Genomic DNA, 19977 nt, shown 5'->3' with positions numbered 1-19977 from the left:
CATTGTTTTGTTTTTTTCTTTTTTGCTGCTCTAAGTTCAATCCAGATTCTGAATAATTGCTTGTTGTTGTTAATATTTTTAGGATAATTGCCCAAGTGTAGCTGTTTTCCTGTAGTTAATTCCATTTTTCCTTGAAAATGAAGTATTTGTTTGTGGAGGAATTTTGTGTAGGAATGGAAAAGCTATTACTATTTAAAGCAGGAAATAATTAAAGAAATATGAGAAGCCATTGTCTTTAATTCCAAATGTTGCAATAAAGAACATTAAGAGTTTATACTCATGTTCATTGTGTTCATCATTCTCTTTTATGAAAAATATTTCATGTTGTCTTGTTACAACAATTGCAATATGGTGAAAAAGGCAAACCTTGTGATTTAAAAGCAATGGTAATGTTAAGTGGCTGAACAGTTTGGATATAATCTTACTCTTTAAGACAGGGTTGTGGTGGTTTTGTGTGTATGTGTGTGTTTTTTTTTTTTTTTTTCCCTCTAAGAATCAGTGGAAAAACAGCCAGCTGTTCTCCACTTGGTGCTCTGTTTGAGCATCTGAAACCTTTTAGAGCAAAAACAGTCAAAGTTTCCAGCATATTGTAAACATTCCTTTAGCTCTAGTGAACATGCTGACATAACCCTCACTCTAGGGGGCACAATGTAAAGTATGAACAGAGGACAAAAAAATGTGGTAGCTTTATTTAATAGTCTCACTTAAAAGCAAAACTAAAGTGTTCTATTAACTATTTACAACCTTTCATTTTCTTTCACCAGTTTCTCTGGAGACCTACTGCCAACAATGAAATATGTATTTAAAGAAAACTCCAGTTGTACAAAAAGAAAAGTGACTGATTTTTAATTTTTGTCTATATTCAGCATATACTGTTATGTCCCTTCAGATGATTATAGATGTATTGTATGACATATTTAATGATATTAACAATGAAAATGCTTCAATATAAAGTATAGGTGTATGAAATGAAAATTATTGCCTTGTTAGGTGAACAGCTTCAGTGTGTAGCACTATAACACTTCAGTTAACTGATGTAAACTGCTGTTGTAATAATTAATGTAGTTAAGGGCTGTAGAGTTTGACCTCACTGAGTGAATATATAAATAGTTAACACAAATGTCAGAATCATTCCCTTATTCCAAGGAGCTTCCCTTTAACGTTAGCACATCTTTTAAATTCAGGGCAGAATATTTCAAGGCTACAGTGCCAAAAACTTTGATGGAATGAAGAGCCTTCTGTTGGCCAAAGAAAGTCTTCTAGATCATTGAAATCACTTACTGATTTCTAATGAGCGTAAAATGTTTCAGGCTGTCACCTCTTTAGGGTCAGTTAAAAATTACCTACCAAAATCATACAAAATGTTTTTCTTCCTTTTTCAGTTGTTGTTAGATAATTGATTGCTAGACTTGAATGACACTTGGTAATCTTGAGGTTACTTTTTGCGTACTTTGTGCAACTTTCCTCCAGGTTTATCAACAGCACAAGCAACCTTCACTGAGGTATGAAAGTTAGTATTTCTGCAGGTGCTTTTATTGAAAAAAATGTGAAAAAATATGTCCACCACACTAGTGGACATGAAGAATCAACTGATGAGCCGAATAGGTGCTCATCATTCCTCAGTACTGAGTTACTACTGAGTCCTTTACAACATGGATATTTTTCTGAATCCTAAAATATAATAATACAATTATTTTAGCCCTAAAAATAGTTGCCTTAGACATAGAAAATGCCTGAATGAATACTGGATCCTTGCACTTTCTTGTACAGGTGCATGGGTGATGTGCTTACTTCTTGGACTCTTGCCCATTCAGAAGTAGTACTTGGTGGTGTAGCCGTGATTGTCTAAGGATAGAAGAGAAGCAAGATCGGTGGGCAAACTTATTTTAATAAAGGCTTTTTGACCCAGGTTGTTTTTATCAATAAAGACCTCTTTGAAATAATAAACTTGGCATGCTTTAAACTGAAGTAATTAGTTCGATATTTCACTTTGAATTCCATATTGGGAAAAATTGGAGACAGTCTTACTTCTGTTATTTAATCCTCATCGTCTCTGACTTGCCAACCACTGTTGGCACTGTCACTCATAACATCTTGGGCTGTTCTTCGCAAGTGTTAAATGATTCGTCTTGTCTGGGGCTCTTCTTAGTGATCTCTTCCATAGTTTGTCCTTTGGATGGTGTATTTATTTGCCCTCCAGCTTTCTGTGGCACAGCACTGTTCTCTGATTCCTATCTCCTCCTTTTCTGCGCCTCTTCTCTGGGTGATCTCATGAATCTATTTCCTATCTGTGCTGCTGACTTTCTGGTCTGCCTTTTAATTACAGCCTTGTCTCCTTTAATCAAAGCAGTTATCTACACCTGTCTCTCTGATTCTCCCCTCCATGTTCTCGTGGCTGAGGTTTTGCTGTCATCTCAGCATGTAAAAGCCACAACAATTAATCTGTGTCCTAACCCTCCCTTCTGGATAACTGAGCCTCTGTGGCCTTTTGTATGTGATGTATCTAAATCTTGTAGACAGTATCTGCAAAGTTTAGCTAAGTTATAACATTTTCCTTTCCAACCACATTTACAGCGGTTATCCAGGCTTTTAACCCACATCTCATTTATCATTTTGCTGTTGCTGTTTAATTCTGTTTGCATAGCACCTAGCACAACAGTACCCTGTCATTATTATAATGAGAAATAGTTATAATAATTATTAGTGTGTTTAACCAATGTCTGGTTAACTTGTGAGCCATTAATTTTGAATGTAATGCATTATTCTTCTTATTTTACTGAAGTGTGATACTAGACACATGGAGTATTTACTCTAAATTCATTAACAGCTTTAAGTAGTGGTTTAGTTTGTTAATGTTATCTCATGATTTATTTAAAACATAAGTATATAGTTTAAAATAATAATTGCATTGTAAATATCACTCATTGTTACAGCTTACTTGAAGGAATGCAGACCAGCTTTTTGATGTTAACATCTCAAATTATGCAAACTGTAAACAATTTATAAGTGGATTCATGCTTTTTCTCATAAAGACAAGCTCATCTTATACTGGAAATCAGGGAGTAAAAGATAAAATTGTTCTCTACTTTATATTTTTGGTTTTATTTCTTTGAAATGATGAAACAAGTTAGAATGCTTTCTAACAACTTCGAAATATTAAAGTGCCCAGGGACAGGATAGGGATGATGTTTTGAAGGCAATAAATATTTCAGCTTCACATTTCAGTCTTTCTTCTTCCTTCCTTTGATCTGGCTTTGGTTTAGTTATCATTCCGCTTGAATGACTTCACACTGTCTTTCTTCCTCTCCACACCACAAAGAAGCGTTATGCACATATTCCATATGTTTGGGCGCTCTTGCTGTAGGAGAGCATTGTTATTCCTCATTGTTTGCTGGTAATCACTGCCTCCATAGTAAGATGCATCCGTCTTAGCTGTAGTTAACATCTTAGGCCCTATCTATAATTTACATGGAAAGCTGTTAGTTAACTATCACTGCCTGTTACACATAGTGGAGGATGAGAAGTAAAATGGTGTATTTCAGAGGGTTGTTACTGCTACTGAAGCATTTTTCTGTAGCAGTAAACTAAACCAGCAACCCTTCCTTTATCCAAGTACATGGTACTTTAGGCCTTAGTGTGTTGTTTGTTTATGTAGTTGAAATAGTCTTTGTTCTAAAAACAAAATTAGAGGGGCTGTTGTGCAGAGTGTTCTTCTTAATGGTTATCCCACCAGCCGAGTAGTAGTGTCATCAATCTTGCATTTGGCTATAAATCGATAAACTGCTGCATCGGTGGGGAGGGTGGTAACAGGGCGCCTCCACGCGAGGCTCTCCGAGGTCGGGCAGCAGGATCCTGAGTTCACTTCTATACGATATTTTGTCTGGAAACGTGTCCGGATTCTGGATGGGTACTCCTGTGTTTGTAAAGATACTAAGATAGCCGTCCCGAATTTTTCTTTTGTATGGGAAGGTTGTGTATGTTTTGATGAAGGTTGCTTTTCGCTACTTAGTATGCTGTGTTTTATGTTGTCCAGGGAGTCGTCATCATCTTTAGGAACATGTTTACATAGTTTTTATAACCTAAATGGACTATACAAATGATAACTGACTTTGTTTGAACCCAGGTTAGTGTAAAAAGAAAGCCCTCAATTTTTTTTTTTCATTTTAATCGTTAATTTTGATCACAGATTAGATGTTTCCTATCTAATCCTCAACCATTTTAATCCAAAATGATGGGAAACAGTTAAGTACCATTTGTTTTTATCTGAAGGTATGAACGCAGGGATAGTTTTGTGATAGTGTTGTGTGAGAGATGAAGACTGTCCGTCTGGTAGAGTCCATCTGAATCTAACCTCCAGATGCTGGTGTAGCAGGCATGATGCAGCTTACAGAGCAATGTGCTCGCTACTGTCTGGAAAGCGTTATATCTTCTAAACTGAATTTCACCATTTTAATAATTGGAGTTTCCTGTTGTTTGCTATACATGCCACTGAGTTTTGGAAGCTTATTCAGTGGTAAAGGGCATCCTTATCAATGAAATTTCATGCTCCCATTCTGTGCTCCACTAAACTCAAGAAACGAAGGTCTGTTTGGACAGAAGCAGGTTTTCACTGCTGCCAGAAGTGTTTGAAGACCTGTCAAAGAATTTGCACATTCATGACCTAAAGCCTGGTATTATTTAAAATAAACGTCAAGATTCTCGTGATCTAGTAATTTTTCCTATCACTGAGAAGCCTCTAAGCTATGCCCGGGGTGTTTGCGTGCAGATTTGCTAATGGGATGTGAAACTGTCTGCAGAGGTTGTCCGTGTGTAGCTCATGGGGATACGCCTTCTGTACACGTGTATGCTTACATGCAGTCTAAAATATTTTTCATTTGTTGAAGACTGTATGAATGTTCTGCTGTTGTTTGGTGTTGGTCAGCTCTTGCTGTCGTGTAGGGACTGGTGAGAACCTTTTGGCCTTGAGAGCCCTGTGAGTAATACTGCTGGTTCATACTATGCTGGAACATCTTGAATTTATTTAACCCCATGTAAATCGCTGGATTGCCCTGTGTTTCATTAACCTGACTCGCAATGCTGTAGTGTCTCACTGTGTTTCAGTTGTTACCTCTTGGAAGACATTTTACGAAGCAAGGAAAATATTTATGATTAAGCATGAAGAAGTATTTAAGATGTTTGTATTTTCCATTTATCAGTACACTTCAGAGTGCTGCTGTCTGAAATTGCAATTCTGGACTTCATAGTACACTTTCACTGAGATGGTTTGTGCTGCGTAAGATTGCTAATTCCGTGGACATATCCTTTATACACTGAAACAAGAGGAATTTGCTGCTTTTTAAATTGGGGCCAAAGAGTAAACTCACCCTATTTTTATATTCAAGCCAGCTCAGCTTTAGGGGATTTAAATGATGTAATTGTATTGTATTCGGCCCCACAACTAGTCCAACTGAAAAAAAATAATCTTCAAAGTGAATATTTTAGTGCTTCATGCTAGGCACATTGCTCAGTGTCTTGGGGAAAAAAAGTGAAGCTTTTCTTATATTTGTGAACCACAGTCCATTGTTGTGCATGTTTTCTAAGCTTCTCTACAAATCTTAAATGCACAAAAAGTAGACAGCTAGCTCCCACATCCTTAAAAAAAAAAAAAAAAAAGTTGTTTTATTCCTAGTTATAATGAGATGTTACATCTATTCATGGGATTAAGTCCTTAAATGAAAGGATGGTGCATAAAACCTGATTTCGAAAAGTTTACCTTGTAATATTTCAAAATAAAAATATATTCTTCTGGAAGAAGATGCATAAATTTGGAGGCTCACTAACAGCACAAGGACTGACATCTTGTCCTTTTATGTTCAGATTTGTTGTTTCCATCTGCCTAGACCAAAGATGTTCTTCCAGTGCCTCTTGACACTTATCAGTGTTTGAATAAGCTTTGGTTTTGGTTTTGTTTCCAGCATGGAGTTGGAAGTATTTAGATGCATTTTGTGGGGAGGAAGAAGTGTTTTCCAGCACCCATAAATTAACTAAGGATCTTTGGGAGAAGAGTTTTCCCCTCTCAGTGTTTTCTCTAAGGCAATGCTCTGCCGCTGCACCACGCTGCTGCCCTGTTCCCATCTTCTCTTTCAGGATGTTGAGCTGTGTCTAGGGCTCAGAAGATCGTTCATTTGCTTATTATTCATTTCTGTGAATTGTTGGTAGATTTTATTATGGGGGAAGGGAATGGCGTGCTCGCTGTACTTCAGTATCAAGCAGCTGTTAACTTGGAGCTGCTGAACATAGAGCTTTGTCTCTAGTACTTGCACTTCAGGGCGATAATTAAGCCAAATGCCTCTGCAGTTAGAGTTGATGCATCAGTAACTCATCAAACAATTCGTGTCACGTTTAGCTTTTGAGGCATCCTTGGTGTGCACGTTCTGAGAAATGACTGAGGATCTTTGTACTTGTGGTTATGATATTTCAGATCCTCTGTAGTAGAAGTTTAGGTCCTAAATGGTCTTTATAACAGTTGAATTTAGAAAAAAAAAAAACAAGTTTTATTTTCCTGTGTAATTCGTATAGTCCCATAAATTAATGGAGAATATGGTAACTTAGATTAATATGCAGAGTTCTTTCTCCTGAAGGAAGTTTAGCAAATGCAGTTATTGCGGCAGTAGAAATACAGTGTATTTGTGTAAAGCTGATAGATGTACCTTAGCAAATTTGAATAAAGGTTTTAGAAACACACTCTTCTGTCAAAACACACACATATGCAAAACACCTGAACAATAAACACCTAAATGTGATGCAGGTTTTTTGGTCTAGTTTATGCTGATTAAAAAAAAAAGTTACTTTCCTTTTCCTTAATGAAAACATCTATCTCCTTATGTCTGAATTTTGTCATCTGTAAGCAGGGTACCAAAATCAAATATATATATATATATATATTATTTTTTTTCAAATGTGCATAATGAAAAAAAAAAGTAAACAGTAAGATACTTATTCAGGGCTTGTGGCATTTCTTTGATCTCTTTACTAATAGAATTACCCTGCTCTCCTGCACAGCAAATGGACACTTTGTGAAGATGTAGGATTATGTTCTTTGTCCCATTGTCAAACTCTGGTATGAAAACCACGGAAGAGGATGTGAATACTGTAACTTTGGGATTGGCAGCTTCCTGACCTTTATAAAAGGCTTGCTCAGTGCTGTAACAGCTAGTTCAGTGCTGGCAAGGTGACAGACTAGATGAATTAGTTGGTCTTTTCCATCTCTTGTGTGTCAGATTCTTTGTTTTATATGGAAATAATTTCTGTCAAAATGGGAAATTTATCATGAGGTACTTCCTCTGCCTGTAAAATGAAAATGTCAGCTACAGGTCTGTTTGAATGTGTCTTCTGTTATAAACCACTGGTAGAGCCAGCTTTGTCCATTGATAGCACCATGGTGTTCGCGTGTGTTTTGACACAGTCAGGCAACTCTGCTGCCCTGTGAAAACAGAAAGTTAACAATGCTTCCTGATTGTCTTCTATGTGAAGAATCGCATCAACATTTCCTAAGTATGTATGGGTTATCAGAATTTTCTTCTGTGATGTGTCAGTATGAAGACGTCTTTTTTAGGGGTGTGTGTGTATATCTGTGTGCATATATGTACATAAAATGTTATACGTGAATTACTATTGATAAACTGTGACGTCTTAGGATGCCCGAACCAATTTCTACGTATGTTTTGACACTGATATGCCAAATAGTATAGGCTGTTAATATGAACCATCTCTGCATAAAAATTTAACATCTGTCATTACTTTAAAGGCTGAACAGGTATTGCAGCATTATGGATTTCTGATGGGTTCAGAAGGTACCACAAGTCCCACATTAACACTGCGTGTGTTTTGATATATGCCAAGTAATGAATAATCCTGCATCTTGTCTGAGCAAAGGTGACACTGGGATAAGTGTTTTGTGGTTTTAATAGAGGAATACAATGATGCTAAAAGCAATTCACTTAAATTTTAGTGGGACAATACATTTCTTAGGGTGAGATTTCAAAGAAGGAGGTTGTAGACCAAGTAGTGAACCATTCACGTCAATGCAGACTTTGAAGCCAGAGGTATTGTCATAGGCTATGAACACTATGTTTAGGCTTGTGAAATTCAACAGGAGAAAGTGAAAATAACTCTAGACTTCTATTCCCTTCTTCAAAGTATTGCTAAGGGAAGTTTGGCAGAAGCTGGGACAGGAAATTGAAATCTGAATACTATTTTAAACTGATAGGGTTAAAGGCCTTTCTTTTACACTAGCACACTTGTTCTTTTATTTGATACTTGAACTCTGAAAATTTTCTGTGACTTTCTAGGGAGAAGGAGGAGCAGCTGACTCGGGTGACAGAGGTACAGAGGCTGCAGGCCCAGCAGGCAGATGCTGCCCTGGAGGAGTTTAAGCGGCAGGTGGAGCTGAACTCAGAAAAAGTCTATGCTGAAATGAAACAGCAGGTGAGGAGGTCACAATGCCAGCCTTTCTGAAACTCTGTCTCAGTAGGATAGCATATTCTGATCTTATAATGCCAGAAACATGCTTCACTTGATAGTGCTACATCAAAATCTTTCACAATGTAGTGTCTTTGGTAGCAAGTCAAAAAGGGATGTTAGCAGTTGTTTCATCTTTCTAACAAAGCCAGAATTGTCATTGTTATAAAGATATCTGCAGTTATGATACTGATTAGGGATTTTCAGTAGTGAGAGTATAAAGTGTTAGTTTATACACCCCTGCAGAACAACGTGTATAATTTTTCCACTTAAATGTGTGTCTCTTCCTACTCTTTTTGGAACGACTCTGGGCTCTGTTAACGAGGTCTTGTAATCAGTTTGAGCCTACGTGGGGCAGAGCCATTGTGCCTGCTGTCATCCATGGGCAGATGACAGTAAAACCCATTTTTCTCTCCCTGAGATTTACTAGTGAGAATTTATGCATAATTACGTAATCCAATATTGTATGAAATTTCTAAGGATGGTGATGGTGTAGTACAGGGGTAAAACTTCTATCAAAAAAAAAAGTTTCAGTCACAAAGCTTCACTCGTCTTCCTTAGGAGTGTTCCAAAACCCAAAGAGCTGGCAAAAAAAAAAAATATATATATATATATACACACACACATGAAGATCAATCGATATATAAAAATATGAATAGTTTGATGTATGAAGGTATCAATATCACTTACCTACTACCAAGCATCATTGGAGCTCTCAGAAATAGTGTGTGCTTTAATATTCTTTGGAATGAAAAGAGCTCTCTTACAGGGGAGAATTATTTTATTGGTACAAAAATCGAAAATAGATGAAATTTAAAACAGTGACAGATATCTGAAACAAGCAGGAGGTGATTAAAACTGAGATTTTTTTTCCCCTTACAAATTACTAACTTCTCATATGGGTTTCACAATTACTATGAATTTAGAAGCTTGTGGGAAGAAAACCTACTGTGCTAGAAATTATCTTAGAAGAATATTTTGTCATGTACTTGTAATTTAACAAATTTCCTTTTGTTGTTCTTGTGAAGTTTTGATTTTTCCAAAATCCTTGACGAAAGTGAGAAAGGAAGTAAGACATTGTGTTGCTGATTTATTTTTTAAGACCTGTGCAGACAGCAAATAATAGTTTGGAAATAAAAAAGCAAGAGCAAACACATAAAAGCAGTGTGTGTTTTTGCAAACTAGATCTCTGAGGGCAACAGAACAAATCCTACAATTTTAAGGTCAGTTTCTGTCATTTACTGTGCCATGAGGCTCTTCTCCAACTTCAAGACGACTTTATCATTTTTGGAGCAGAAATAAAATATTTAGTCTAATTCTAGAAAGATTGATAATGGTTTCATTAACCTTGGGGGGGGGGAGGTGTAAACTTTTGAAACTTACAAAGTCAACTGTCACTTAAAAATTACTGTAAATTACTATACAATTGAGCAATACTGTTTTACAGGAATCAAGGTTCAAGGAAATACATCAGAGAAGCAGTACTGAAACTGTCTTTGTAGCTTTGTCCTTTCTCATTCTTCTGCATGCACACATACTCTTTAGATAAATCGCCTGTTAGATTACAACATAGTGAAGAATTTTTTTGTAGCTAGGTGGAATGTATTGCAAATCAAAATCTGTAGTAGCTATAGCAACACTGTACTCTTAACCACATCAGAAATACTGGGCTTCCAGAACCATTTTTGTGTAAGTGTGTGTGGCAAAGTTGCTTACAGAGATAAGTAGAACGAGGTCTGGCATTTTCAGTTCTTGTAATCAATATTTGATTCATTCATTTGGCTCTCTGATTTTTTTTTTTGCCATCTGCTCACTATTTTGTCAAGCTCATGATTATTAAGAATCACCTGATGCCCCTTGATGGGTGAGTGATACATTTTTAACTGCAAGATACCCATTTTTGCTAATACTAGCTAGCAAAAAGACACAGTACATAGACTATGCCGTGGTACTTCAGCTCTAGTGTTTCTTGGGCTTGGAAAATAATGATCAGGAGCTTTCCTTGCACTTGTAGGAAACATGATTTTTTTTTTTTCCCCTAATGATTAAAGCACAAAAACCCTGTAGATTTAAAGCATCTCTGCATACAGTTATATTATTTTATTTTTTTAAGAATGTTTTCCTTCTTAAAAAGTAGTCCTTTAGTGTAAAATATCATGGCCTTTTATTTTTATGTTTATTGAGCTGAGTAAAATATGGCTATGGAGATGCACCTTAAATAAGTTTGAAGGTGGAAGAAATTATTCATAAAATATTTAATATTCATGATATAATAAAATTATATAATGAAATATAATAATCACAATACATTTATGCAGAAGCCCCATTTCTTAATAGCAGATGATACCATTGAGGTTCAAGGGCTACTGAAAAGATGATTTGATCTGTTTTATTCTGTTTTTAGTTTATTTTATTTTACCTGGACAATTCCTAGTCCTACATCTTCCTCTCCTGTTGCAGTATTTTCCAGTAAAATGCTTCTCCCACTCCGAGTACTGCCTTTTCTGCTCTTTATCTGGCTTAGAAGTGATGTCCAGACCGATTGGCAAAGACATCTATTGAAGACAGAGCACTCCCTTAGGCCAAACAGGATTTTGGCTTGTGGTTCAGGAATTCATGCGTTTCTTCTTTTGGTACAGCAGATGGACGAGCGGCAGCACTGGTCCTCCTGACAGCTATACCCCTTTTCCTTTCCTTTTTTTTTTTAAGGGAGACAGTTCATTCGCTGCCTGTGTTGGGACCTAGATCTAAAATAGTTGATGAGCATTCGCTGTAGCATAGCACTGTATACATATTCCCCTGGAAACATGCCTGATGTACAGCTAACAGTTGTGCTTTTGATACAAAAGTCTTTGTTAATTGGGTTATGAAATTGCTTCCTTGATGCTGTGTGCTGGAATCTGTGAAGCTCATTATTCATAGGTGATGACTATCTTCAGGGAACTTTACTTGCAGCCAAATAATTCTCTTTTAAGTTATTTTTACTTAAATTTCAAGTGATTTAATGTAAACTTTAAATGTGTAGTTTGTGCACTGATTCACGCATTACTTCCCTTGAATTTCCATAAGCAATATGTTTTTAAAATAAATATTTTTGAGTCTTAAATATATCTATAAAAATATTCAGTTAATTTGAATGGCATGTTTACCACTGTCAAGTGAAAAATTAAGCCAATACTTTGTAATCAGGGAGTGACATCATACAGGTGATAGCTATATCTGTAAGTTACTAATAGTGCTATATTCACTGAATATTCATTTTCACAGCATACAAATAATACGATTATTATTCTCAGCGAGTTCTGTTCAGGTCTTTGATGGTTTGCAAACAACATGAGAAACGTCAGAATGTTTCAAGCTATGCCTTTTTTAAAAAAAAAAATAATTAAATATTCTCTTTCTTTTACTATGTAGATGGAAAAGGTTGAAGCAGATCTAAGCAGATCAAAATCGCTCCGGGAAAAGCAATCCAAAGAATTCTCCTGGCAATTGGAAGAGCTCAAGCAAAGATATGAGCAACAGGTCAGTAAGTGTGCTCCTCCAGGTGCAGGGGAGGAGGGACAGATGTAGGTCATCTCCTGTGGCTAAATCCTGATCTCGCTGTGTGTTGCTTTTCTTCCTGTTGACATTCTATAGGTATGCAGAATTGATGGCTTGGGGGATGGAGGAGAGAGAGTCCAAACAGAAAATATTTTTGTTTCCCCTTTGCAATCCTTTGTACATCTGCCTCTTGCAAATAGTTTCCCAGGCTTACAGGTGGCAACACCTATTTTCATAATGACCGGCTGAAATTATTTAACGTTATCTCTTTTTCTTCTTGCCAAGGATCAATGCTTTATTCTTTTTATAATTTTTTTACATGGGGAGTGTTCACATGAATGCTTGTTTTGGCCTACTGGTAGGGATTTTCTTTATTGTAATATAATTTCAGGGTTGTGAAATGTTCAGGAAACGTGGGTGGAAACAAGAAATTTGGGTTCAGTAGTGTTGTGAAGTGTAAAGGGAAAAAACCAAACAGAAGCAGACAAATTATTGCATGTTACAAGGTTGAGAGCTAAAACAATTGTTCCAAGTGGTAGCTAGTCAAAGTGCTGTGTGTTTGGTAACACCTGTTAAGGGATTGAACATTTTTATGATTACTTTAAGGCCAACCATACAGTGGTACAGCAATGATACAGTTAGTCCATAAGCGTGAAGTTATCTCTTATCAATGTTTTTGTGTGGATGTAAGTTTACGTTTCCACCAGGGAAATGTGGCTTCATTTCCTCACCAAGTTTACCTTCCGTGCTTGTGGGAGAATGAAATATTGCTGTCTGCTTATGGTGCAAGTCCTGCTGTGGTCCATCCAGCCAGGAACTTTTTCAAGTAATGAAGAAATGGGATCGCTTAGGAAGGTGCTGAGAGGGAACTTAGGCATTGTTTGTGAGGAACAATATTTTCTGCATGGCTCTCAAATTTAATTGAAGAGAGTTTAGATTTAGAGCTTAGTGATATGGTTTAGTGGAAGACGTGTTAGTGTTAGGTCAGAGGTTGGACTAGGTGGTCTTGGAGGTCTCTTCCAGCCTCGATGATTCTGTGGTTGGTTCAGATCCAAGTATTTCCTTATCCTTGCTCAGAATTGTCAACATTACTAATTGCTGTCACCTGATGAAGGGTGAGACGTTGTCCAGTGTAGCAGATACATCTGCACAAGTGCTTTGTTTTGCTGGATGATAATACTTCCAGTTCTTCTACTTAATGATTCAGGAATAGCCCAGCTCACAGAGTTGTTGGGAAGTGCATGTGTGTATGTTCATGGGTGTTGTGTTGCAGATGAGCCCACTTGCCAAAAGAACAGTAAGAACTCTACCTCTCCTGTAATTTAGTAGAACTTCTGGAATCAAGGCTAAAAATCAGAAATACAATTGCTGTAATATAATTGCTATTCATGAGAATCAATTTTCTTGAAATTGTCTGAAAGACACTGCAGTAGTTGGTCGCATTAAAGATGAAGCTTAACATGTCAATTAAAACTCATTCTGAAGGAAGGACAATGGGAAGTGTTGGGGTTAGGTGGGCATCTACCTTAAGGTGAACATTTTTATGGGATCTCATGTTGGCATCAATTCAGCGTTTTGGTTGGATCACCTTTTTCTCTACAGTTCTTATAATTTGTGCTACTCTTTTAGAGTCACAAGTAAGCATTTATTCAAAGATTTTGTTCCCATGTTTAGGAACATGATCTATAGTAATAAACACTAGTCTGCCGTTCATAGCATGTTACAATATTCCTGTTCCTACCTACAAATGTTCTTTTTTTTTTTTCTTTCCGTGTGCGTGTTAAGAGATACCATAGATAAGGTCTTCTCCCAAGCACTTTTTACTGGTTTTGTACACTAAAGGAAAATGACAAAGCCTAGTACTGTCATGGTTTGGTTTATTTGTTTTCTTGTATCTTCATGCCTCACATTTAGAGCTTCCGGATGCTGGATTAAAAGGATTGTTTAAAAACAAACAACAAAAAAAGAAGCGAGAAATGAATGTGGTAGTTAAAATTTGTTTGAATCATTTTATATTGTTGTTCTGTAACAATAGTGATACTGTGATAAACATCAGTGAGAGCATTTTCCACTGAAAAGAGTTTTTTGCTGCTTCAATTTGATTTAATTTAGGATAGCTACTTTTTAGTCTAAGAAAGAACAGTGAGACTTTATGAAATATCACTGAAACGCAGGGAAAGGTTTTCAACACTAAACAGCTAAATAATGAGAGCCCCAGAAGAATTCTCAGAGGAATCCTGCTTATGCCCTATTTTTTTCTTATTATTTCTGATCATAGTTCATTTAGAACGTTCATTGAAAGGCTGCAAGCCTGAGAAATGTGTGACCCTTCCTGCAGATTGTAATGCATTATCACTGGAAACTGCCTTCTTTTGTATTGTCATTTCTGCAGTATAAGGCTCCTTCAGTGCAGCCACAGAACAGTATGAGCTCAGTTCTTCCACTCTTAAAAATTTCCCTTCAGTAGTTCCAACTTCTATTTCTCTCTATTTATGCTTCAGGACTTCTACAAAATCTTTGAAGCAGACTTTTCCTTGCCTTGTTTTATTGCATACTTCTTCAGACATTAATTGTAGAGGAACAGACTGATTTAGACTATTTAAATTGAGCAGTAAATTAGAATTAGTGGTGTGCTTCAGCAGGGCTCTAGCAGACTTCCAGTCAGGAAATAGGCACCCAGCTACAAATGGGATACTTCGGCTACCTGAGAAAGCAGCAATTGCTTTGAGATGTTCTGCCTCAAGTGTCTGAATAATGATAAAATTGGATTTATATACAGAAGGAAAATTGACCTTCAAATGTATTTTGGGCAGCTTGGCATGGTGAGTGGCAGAGGAAGCACTGGCAGCCTACTGGACAACTCAGTTGTCCATAAATTTAATCATGTTGATAACAAAAAAACAAATGAACCTATTCTCCAAACTGAAAAGCATTTTGAAAGTATGAGAACTTGAGAGCTGTGGTTTTATCCATCCATTTTATATGAATGGTTATCTGTGCTTCACTGTAATTTTCTTGAATATTGATTTCAAAGAGATTACAGATGAGAATATTGATATATATATATAACTATTCAAAGCCTTCACATTTCTAATTTTCCTTGAAAAAAAAAGAAAAAATAAACTATGGAAGTTAATATTTTGTTAACTATTCAAATTCTTTGGAATCTATTAAAAAAAAAGCAAAGAAGAAAATTTGGGATCTTGCAGTATTTGGTTTCAGCTGTCACGTGTCGGTCGTGGTTCCAGCTTCATCTGATTCAGTGCCACTTTCTTTTGAAGTATCCACTGAGAACACTCTTAGGGAGAAACTGGTGGTTTTTTTTTCTTTAAATATACTTTAGTTCAACTTTGTTCTACTTGCAGCTGTTAGATTTGAAAGTATATTTTGAAGAAAAAAAATAACTCCAACAGCACCACAGTTCCTATCTGCTGGGAGCAGCTGCTTTCGGCACTTCAAAGCCAGTGGACACCACAGTGAAGGCCTCAGCCTTTCCTGCCTTTGAAATGGTTGCAGTATCTGTAGCCGGGCTTTATGGCACCGTCAGCACAGGAAAAAAGGTTGTTTGTTTTTTTGCAAGCACCCCCCTCCCTTTTCTTTTCTCCAACCCCCCCCCCCCCCCCCCCCCCCGCGCCCCACTTTCTAATTACATTCTCAGTTTAGCTCAAAATACCTGGGAAGACTTTCTGCTGCAATCACTTGCCATTAGTCCAAATATTTTTTTTAAAAAGTCTGTGCCCAAACTTGGCCATAACAAATTTTAGGGAGGCAAATTTGCCAGAAAAATGAATGAATATGCTGCTTTCCTGTATCCAACATGGTGCAGCTCTCAGAACAAGCCATGATAGCACAGCAGAGCGTTTGCGGTGGAACAAGGTTTCAGACAAGGACACTTCCCAGCAGGGTGAGGCATGTACTCATCTTCGTTTCAGGCACACTTTCATAAATTGTCATCAATAGAACCTTTTCAGTGGCTTTTGGAGATCTTAATGTTTAAATGGCATTAGCTGTCCTTTAAAAAAAAATATATATGTACCCCTGTGATCACTGTTACACTCATCTTTGGGTATAAATATTTGTTGAAGTGTTATGATTGAGGGGTTGTGAAACAGTGGAGATGCAAGGCTAGTGAGAGAGCTGAAGTCTGAGATTTCTTTTTCCTAGCAGGGAGAATGCACTATGAAAAAGCTGAAGAATTGTTGTCATAGCAGGGTGGTGTTCCTTGCCGAGTTATGGACGTACTTTGAGAGTGAATGCCAACCTGAATTTATAAATAAGCTTTTTGTTTTGGTTTGTCTTTTCTTTAACTGTGTTTATTCCATTTTAAATAATAATTATTCATGCTTCCATGGCAAAGTGGAAAGCTAGGAAAAGTATTACGTGATAGCTGAAGAATCTCCCTGTATCTCAGGAAATCCTTTCTTGCGACATTTATTGTTGAGTGCTGACTTCTGTAAAACTTGTGAAGGAATAATTAGGGTTGTCGTCTTGTTAGCCAACTAGGAAAGCAACAGGACACCTTCAGAAATGTTTTAGTGGGTATTTAACAAAATCTCTTTGAAATCATGGTAAAGATGAGAGAACTAGTCTAAGCTTTTAAGTCTGGAGCAATGCAAAGGTGTGGTGCCTTCCAAAATATGCCTTTTATATTAAAGAAAGGGAAGTAAAGAAGTGCAGAATCAGCTGGTTAAAAGTGAAAAAAGCATGACTGTAATCTTACCTGCCAGCAGCAAGGACAGATATTCGAGGTAGTGCAGGAAAATTGTTCTCGTTTAAGCAGTGTTTTAGAGCAGAGGAAGATAGAAGGAGAGGAGGAAGAACATTGTTTATCTTTTTGTATGACTTTTTTTTGTATCTGTTTAGTGAGTTAATTAAAAAAAAAAAAGAGTGCAGTTATCGTGGAGGTAAAATACAAAGCTTGTAATTGCAAGCCTTATTTTGTGCATAAGTGCATATATTTAAAATCAAACATCTTCCACAGTGCTAGCAGTGCTATTTAATATGAAGGTTACAAACAGAATCTCATGCTTGGTTTCTTAAAATAAAAATATTCTGAAGTTTAACTTAAATTAATGGTTTTGCATCTCCCATATTAACTTTTAGCTGTTTAATTTTGTGGCAGAAGATTTTAACCAGTGTTTGGGTGATCAAGGCTGAGATGACGTCGATTTTGCTTTTGTTAAAATTGTAGCAGGATTTTCTTGAAATGTTGGAGGTAGGGAATTTTTCACCTGAGTGTGTTGCTTTCTATTTTTCCTCCTGAAGATCTACTCAAGTGTATTTAGGTAATAAACATCGATTAATTCAGATTTTCTGGAGTTCAGCAGCTAAATGCTCTGAAGAATCTTACTGAGAATTTCCATACCCTCCCTGGGAAACGGAGCCAGAACAGTTTGTGTATGAAAGAGGCTGTGACCTTGTGAGAGAAGACGAAAACACAGCTTAGATGGGGAATAGAATAAAAAGTGGGGATTAAGTATGGGGGAAAACAAGAAATTGCTGTGAATGGGGTTAAGATTTGGAAAGCAAGTCCCTCAGGAAAATAAGTACTGGCTGTGAATCTGAGAGTAGTTGTAAAAAGCCTGTGCAATGGAGTCTGGAGCTATTCAGGCTGAGAACTGAGGCTTAGACCTGTGGATCAGGAGCACTGGAGAGAAGAGCCCTGCAGAAGGGGTCAGTTGGGGTGGTGTGGGCTGAAGGGTGAGCGGAGCATGAGTTGGCTCTTCAGGAGCCAAGGTTCCTTACTGACTTCTGCCTCCACCATGGCCACTCTGCCTTTCTGAGGCAGGGAGGGCAAGATGCTTCATCTATGCTGGGTGGTAAATTTACAGTTCTGGCTTGTTTATTAGGCATGTTACGTGTAGCTGTATTGATCTCCCAGCCGGTGCTCTTGTCTTCGGAACTGCTATCAACATCATCAGTCCTACCACAAGACATAATGACCAAATGGTATCGTGTACACCTAAAACTGTGACTCCAGTTTCATGCTCACGTCTTCAGAGGCATTCAGAATGGTGTGTTAACAGAGATAACAAGCTGAAGGTTCGGCTTTCTTTGTCCCTGTACCTCTGATTTCAGTTAGGAGTTCCTGCCACTGCAGTTATGTCCTAGCTTTTCTTCTGGCCTTGTTCTTCCTCTTTGTTTCTTCTAGCTTCCTTTTGACTGATCTGCTATTGACTCGAGTGAAGAAAACATTTGTAAAGACAGTCTTTTGAAATGTGTTATTACTCAAACAGACTAATGTTGCAGCCATTTCTTAGCTGTACTTTAAACAGTTCAGTTATGGATCATGAATGTCTGAATATTTTTAGTACGCTGGCTTAGTTATAAGGACACCATCTTTGTAGAAAGCTTTGTTCCTCTCTTCTTTGTCTATAGTCGAAGATAATTGAAATACGGTCTGTTCTTGCATGGAGGCCAAATGAGCACGTTAGCAGAGGCTCTAAATTTTTCATGTCATCAGCAACAAGCTGCATAAATTTCATTTAATAAATTAATCCAGGATGCATGAATGTTTCCTTTGAACCATCTTTAACACACAGATGAATGCCATTTGCTCAGAATATCTGAGGAATAGTTCCTTCAATCATCAGCATCAACTTTTCACTTCATGATATAGCTAAGACTCACAACTGGGAAAAGGATATGAATTTAACCTCCAAGTAAAGAGAGGGTGAAAATCTTCTAGCTGTACCACTGCTGTTTACAGAGTTGTTAATCAGACGTATGGGTATTTACACTGTCTCCTTCAGGCGTTTAACTTGTGTGTGATTCATACTTAAAAGCCTGAGCTCCCTGTATAGTCAACAGAGCCAGCTCTGGGGGGCGGAGGGAGAGGAGACACGAGTCCAGGATCATAAATTGATGCCTGCAGTAAATAGCAAGTCAGCCTGCAAAGTCGGTTCTTAGTGTTCAAAGAAGGTCCTTGGATAAACTTGGAATCCCTAAAGAAAGACAATGTACAGTAAGTTCTGTACTAGAATCTGCTGCAAACATGCATTTGCAATGACTAAAGGTATATTATTTTGAAAGAAATATTTTGCACACTGGCTTTCTTGGGACAGGTAGACTGAGGAGGGCAGTGGGATCTCGTGACATTTGTCCCACTGCTAGGTACGATTTAATCACAGGGATGCAACTTCAGTGCCAGTATTCTGGTGATTTAAAAGCAAATTTAGTCATGGCAGGATGACTGGGAAGATAAGAGCATCAATGTGATGTTTGTGCTGCCCATGCTTTAAAAATATTACCTCTGGAAGATCTTTATAAATCAAAATTTACTGGCCAGATATGCCATTTTATATACACCTAGTGAGACTACTCGGGCATTTTGTTGTAGAAAGGATAAGTAAAACTGTAATTATGCTAAAGACCTGCTTGCATCTTTTGAAGAATTTTATGCAATTCTTAGTCTGCAGTTGAAATACAGTTATTAGTGGTTGATTATAAGGTAAAGTGTAACAGGAAACACATGAATGTCAATTAAGTTATTGTAGTTTGCAATGAAATAAAGTAAAATGCATTTACATGTATGTACATTGCCCCAAATGTGTTTGTACGTACATTGCCCCAAATGTGTTTGTTGCCCTAGTGGTAACGTAGGGGTCTGCACTGATGTATTTTTCAGCACCCCATTTGTCCTCTGTTCATTACAGTTCTTTTATCTTGGGAGTACTTTGTGTTCAAAATTATAGTGAAATCTCAAAAAATTTGAAGTTGTAAAATCCATTTATCTGCTACAATATAGTTCTAGTATGCTCCCTTGCTTTGCAATGAAGATTCCTCTTTTCCACCCAAAGTTATGCTAAGCCAGAGCCCAGCATGATTAATACTCGATCCTCAAGTCTGTTATATCAGATTACTTTAGAAGCAGTGTATTTGCAGGGATGGGTAATCCTCATATCCTCATGAAACATGCACATTTATTTATAGGCTTAG

General features: G+C 37.2%; 1 protein-coding gene across 9 annotated transcripts in view; it reads left to right on the top strand.

The window, feature by feature from the left end:
* Window positions 1-19977, top strand: part of CEP112 (centrosomal protein 112) — a 163326-nt gene that overhangs the window by 50215 nt on the left and 93134 nt on the right. For all 9 annotated transcript variants that reach the window (XR_013940635.1, XM_080560593.1, XM_080560596.1 and 6 more), the window contains 2 exons: window positions 8331-8466; window positions 11914-12021. Coding sequence is in view for 8 of the 9 variants with exons in the window: in XM_080560593.1 (XP_080416719.1) it covers window positions 8331-8466; window positions 11914-12021 (244 nt within the window). In the remaining variant the exon portion in view is untranslated. The remainder of the gene's footprint in view (window positions 1-8330; window positions 8467-11913; window positions 12022-19977) is intronic.

Source organism: Anser brachyrhynchus, assembly GCF_964034855.1.
Source record: "Anser brachyrhynchus genome assembly, chromosome: 18".
Classification (NCBI taxonomy): domain Eukaryota; kingdom Metazoa; phylum Chordata; class Aves; order Anseriformes; family Anatidae; genus Anser; species Anser brachyrhynchus.
Note: the sequence above shows the minus strand (reverse complement) of the source record. Positions and strands in the feature narration are given on the sequence as shown.